General features: G+C 39.1%; 1 protein-coding gene across 3 annotated transcripts in view; it reads right to left on the bottom strand.

The window, feature by feature from the left end:
* Window positions 1-1,967: 1,967 nt before the first annotated feature.
* The window catches only part of LOC106871381 (ral guanine nucleotide dissociation stimulator-like 1), a 92,261-nt gene continuing 88,795 nt past the window's right edge, over window positions 1,968-5,433 (bottom strand). For all 3 annotated transcript variants that reach the window (XM_089365597.1, XM_089365600.1, XM_089365599.1), the window contains 2 exons: window positions 4,768-4,876; window positions 1,968-3,913 (listed from right to left, as the gene is read on the bottom strand). In XM_089365597.1, coding sequence (XP_089221723.1) covers window positions 3,759-3,913; window positions 4,768-4,876 — 264 coding nt within the window. In that variant the 3' untranslated portion in view covers window positions 1,968-3,758. The remainder of the gene's footprint in view (window positions 3,914-4,767; window positions 4,877-5,433) is intronic.

Here is a 5,433-nt window from a genome sequence, read left to right as displayed (position 1 = left end):
TTTTCTTCTATCTACATCATTTTCCCAATGTCTGTATTCTCTGATAGATTTTGGAATCTAGGAACCAATTATTGGAGAACATCGAAAAATCTTTGATCAAAAAGTGAAACATCAAACTGTGGAATACAAGAATGTGTATGGTTTTAGAACAGGAATTGTATCCCACTCTGGTGTGAAGTTTCTATTACAAGACTAAGCAGCAGAATAAAGACTCTGAAAGACTGTCTACAGAGGAATGATTATAAAGAAGAGTCAGTCCATCATGTGATTTTTGGCACAATGCGGCTGACATTATTGAACTAAGATGAAATATTGATTAAAAGATTGTGGTAGAATTATGTTTATGGATAAGTGACTAGTTGCTGCCTGAACTGTGGGATGTAGAGATACATTTTCTAATTCAAGGTTTTAATGTTGGAACCTAACATTAGAAATAAAGTTCTGAGTTCAAGCTCGGCCTAAGGAAATGTGTAGGTGTACATATACATGAGATATATATATATATATATATATATGTATATATATATATATATATATATATATATACACACACACACACATATATATCTATATATATATATATATATATACATATAGATATATGCATATATACACATATATACATATATATATACACACACATAATGCCCTTGAATCACTAACTTCTGTTGAAAAATAAAAAATATATATATTCACTCTCATGTTTAGAGTTCTACTTTCCTGTTTCTATCACCAAACACACACGTATGTGTGTGCAGGAATGGGACACCGGAAGACAATTGAAACACAGTGTAGTGCCTTACTTCTAAATCTGAAACTTTCTACCTACGTCAGAAGATTCCTTTACAAGAGCTCACCCAAAAAAAGATAACAAGGAAACTGTATCACAAGATATGACTTTTATAGCATAAAACTGCAGAGGTTGTTGACTGATGGTTCTTGCATGGAACAGTTCCAGCTGTGGTAGGTGTGTTGCAAACAAGTCTGCGAATAGTCTCACAAACTGGGCTTTGAGTTTGGTCTTGCATATCCTTAACTGGACCCTATAGGTGAATTAATTTGTTATTGGTCGTTGTAATAACCCTAATCTCCCCATCACTGGGTCATTAGGTGTGCTTTATGCCCCTAATTGGATCTTACAGCATGTTTAATCTACTTATAACTGTTCCTCTAAACCTCATGCTAACTCACAAAAATAAGTGACTGAGTTCTTTATGAGAGAGAGGCTGACGTCATTGGTAAGGTCATATGATGTCATGTGATCAGTAGAGTTAGAAAAAAAAAAAGAGTGCCTACCCACCCATATCCCCATTCACCTCTAAAGAAATGGAAATATCACTGACAAGAAGCAAGAATGCAATGAATGAGAAACAAAAATTGCTTTCAAAATAGCGAAACATTACAAAGAAGAGGAGGAATTGAAGACAATCATGCCATGCCACAACACAAACTCACCCAGCAGCAGTGCTGTACCCCACCACCCACCCTATCTGCTTTTGTTTTTAGTATTTTACTTCCACCCTCACAGAATCCTACATTCACCTTTCACAGAACAGCCTTGAATCCAAACTCCAAAGAACTGTTTCATCTATCTTTTTTTTATTTGATTTTTTTTTCTCTTCCTTTTTGTTGTTGTCTTTCTAATCAGATTTATTTAAGGAAAGAGATGAAAAAATAGCACCAGACCTGGTTCTGAGTTCAGCGTTTTGTTAAGGTCAGCTATAAAAATATGTCTATATAAAAATATGTACCAGTAATTTTTACAGGGAGAAAGGTGATAGCCAGATGCAGCTTAGTAAATATTTTTGAGATGTTGCAATATTAAAAATAAAATTAAAAAAAGGAAGAGGTGGAACCTTGTGATATTGTGTGGGTGGATGGGCAGACAGAGGTGGATGGTGACCAGCAGTGAGTTGCACTTTTGATGAACAGGAGGTTGACATAGTGTGTGTGTGAGGGGGGGGGGGTGTTTTTGGTGATGCAGTGATGTTTCTCCTTCTTATTACTGATAAATAAATATACAAAGTGAAGGAGAACAGAGAAGAAGGTGAGTGAAGAAGAATACAAGAGAAGCTGGAAAGAAAGAAATGAAAGATTTGTGTCCAGATATCGACTTTTGTATTTGGAACAAGGAACAGGAGAGAGAGGGGAGGAGGAGTAAGTTTTATAATCGAAAAACAGTGAGGGTGGTTATTTAACCCCAGGTCAACTCTGATCAAAAAGACCTATATTATGATCAAAGACATTCCAACCATGACCCTCTTGCTAATTTTTGGGGGGAATGTAAGGCTACATTGTCCAATGTGGCCTTCAACTTCTCAAAATGACAGCGTAATTTGAGAGATTTGGTTGTTATTTTTAGCTGGTCAAGTGACCACTTAAACCCGCCCCCCCCCACCTCCAACTCCCTTTCTCCACTTGTTGGCTGGTGTGAATGGTGGTGGTGGTGGTGGGGGGGGGGGGAACATTTTCAAGATGAAGTGTTTCAGGTGGGATTCATTAAGCTGCTTCTCCCTGTCACCCCTCATCCACCCTTTTCTCTCATCTCTGATTTAGCAGAAGATTCAAGATGGCGAGACAACAATCAAATATAATAAATACATATATATAAAAAAAAACCAAAAAAACAAAAACCCCCACCAAAGGTTCAGTGAAGATACAATCACACCCATCGCCTGCATGCACATAAACAACAACAACAAACAACATAAAGGTGGGGGTGGCATAGTGGTGGTGGTGGTGGTGTGTCCCTATCAGCCACCACCCTTATTAGTAATACTGCTGCCACCTGGTGTCAGGAAGGTGAGTTACAAGAGGAAACATTAATTACTGTGGTGGCGGTGGTGGTGGTGGAGGTGACAATGATGATGATGATACTGGTGATGGTTGGCAGGGACAGTGGTGTTGGTAATGGTGCTGGTGTTGATGCTGATGTTGGTGGTGGTGTGGAGGGTTTGGTGTAAGGACGGTATTGACAGTGATGGTGGTGGTGGTGGTGGTGGTGAGAGGGTGGTGCCCAGGATTTTGGTACAGGTGTTGGGTAACATGGAAGGTGAGGGTGGGTGATTGGTTCAGTGACTTTAATTACAAATATTGACAATAGGGACACTGGTGGGATGGTGGTGGTGGTGGTGGTGGTTGATGTTGTGTGGCAACCCATCTCTCCCCTCACCACCTTGGTCAGCCCAGCTAGAGCAGAATGAAATGGGCGTGGCTGTTGCCGGTAGTCGCGACTGAAAGCAGTACCTGTGTCTTTTGATGTTGCAAATGGATGACGACCGCACGGCTGCTGCTGATGTAAACAGCTGTATGGAGCAGAGTAGAGATGAAATATTGCAGTGTGACAGCCTTGAGATAATGGAGTGGCATTTTAGTGTAGTGTAGCAGAGTGTAAGTGGAGTGTACAACATTGTAAGACTAGAACATGGAGAATGTAATGTAGCACAGGTTGTAGTATATAGTATCAGTGTACTATGGTCCACTGTACAAGTGTGGTGTTGTGTAGTGTTGAAGTATAGTTTGTTATACTGTGGAAGTGCTTTTGGTGTGTATTGAAGTGTAGCTGTCTGGTTCTTGGATTAGTTTCTAATGCCGCCATGCTTCAAATGGTGGTCAATTTAGGTTTCAAAGTTGCAACATATATTTCACATTCAAATAGTTCCATGGTTTAACTGTTTAAAACCGTCCCATTCTTATAATTTACTCCTTTCATCTGTTACAATGCTGCTGTGGTTACAGCAGCAGAATCTTATCCCCTCTCACAAACTCAGTTTCTTCAGTTTGCCACGAGACTTGCGCTTCTTACTCAACGCCTCCTGGCAGGACTTAGTTCGCACCACAAAGTTCAGGTCTGAGTTGGGGTTGTTGTTGTTCATAGCGTAGAACACATTGGCTTTCGATGGTATCAACAGTTCTGCAGAGACAAGGACAAAGGGGGAGAGAGAGAGAGAGAGAGTAAATATGAGTGACTGAGTAAATGGGTAAAGCATAAGATACAGAGACAAAAAGACATTTAGTGCTTAATTATAACAAAAGCCATCAGACTTTCCTGGATGTACAACTGATATTTAACTTACTGAGGAACAGGCTTGACTGTTTGATGAGAAGTTTACTTCCCAACCACATGGTTTTGGGTTCAATTCCACTGCATGGCACCTTATGCAAGTGTCTTCTACTACAGCCTTGGGCCAACCAAAGCCTTGTAAGTGGATTTGATAGACAGAAACTGAAAGAAGCCTGTTGTATGCATATATATGTTGTGTGTGTGTTTGTATCTCCTTGTTTTCACATCACATGATAGTCGTAAATGAGTGTCACTGTCATTCCTTTCTAATCTTCTGTGAAAAACATGTCTGGCCTTGGGAAATGTGACCTTGCTCGAAGGGTGGATAACAGGAAAGGCATCTGGCCATAAAAAATCTGTCTCAAATAAACTCTGTCTGACCCATGCCAGCACGGACAGGCTGACATTCAAATGATGACTCCAGAGTGATTAACTAAAGAGATTACTCAAGCAGAGCTTGAACTTCAAACCAAGGCAGACGAAACATATTTACTTGGTCAATGATTAGGAATTGGTCTGAACAATAAAATAATAAGCTAAATGTCTTGGGACTTTAGTTTCATTCTTCTGCAGCCTGACTCAAAATTATGCAGAAGACAACTGTGTCTTTTATTCTTGCAGCATGCGCTCACATAAGAGAGGCTCCTTCATTAACTCAGGTAGATTACTAATTAAGCAGGTGTAAATCCCATCAAATGTCTTACCTTTGTCGGGAAGTATTTGAGACAAGGTGAAATCTTCTTGGCATCGTTCTATCGAGTATTTTTCCAAAGATTTTTTGATGACAGTATGGGTATGATCTGTGTTTGAGAGCTGAAAGAGGAGTTTTAAATAGTGATTACATTCCACAAAAAAGAAGCCACATGGGTGGCATCAAGGCCAAATAAAAAAAAAAAAACACCCATAAAAAGTCACTTTTATAAAGTTTAGTAAGATCCTTCACAACCACGTGGCTCTAGATTCAGTTCGAAGGGAAGTAAATGTCTAAGCCTTAATCGTTGATGATCTCCACAGTTACGTCCCTTGAGAGTAATTCTTTTGCATTATCAAAAAATTAACTTTAGTCTGCTCAGATCATCACTTTCTCTTCGAATTCTGAAGGTTTACCATAAAATCAAAAAGAAGCGGAACACTACTACAACAACAAGAAAGGATTATTATTATTATTAGTTTGTCAGAGTTCTTTTGTTACACATGCTGTGACCTCTTCAATGACTTTCTCTTCCTCATGTCTCTTCTTCTCTTTGGTCTTGTCCAGTTTATTCCGTTTTGTCTTTCTGTGGTATTTATTGGCAAAAATGACTGTCCTCAGATATAGCAGCACACAAATTCACATCAAAAGTTTTGCAAAACAAATATATATACATATA

Source organism: Octopus bimaculoides, chromosome 18 (genome assembly GCF_046866305.1).
Source record: "Octopus bimaculoides isolate indiv1 chromosome 18, ASM4686630v1, whole genome shotgun sequence".
NCBI classification, from domain to species: Eukaryota; Metazoa; Mollusca; class Cephalopoda; order Octopoda; family Octopodidae; genus Octopus; species Octopus bimaculoides.
The sequence above is the reverse complement of the archived record's forward strand: the minus strand, read 5'-3'. Positions and strand labels throughout refer to the sequence as shown.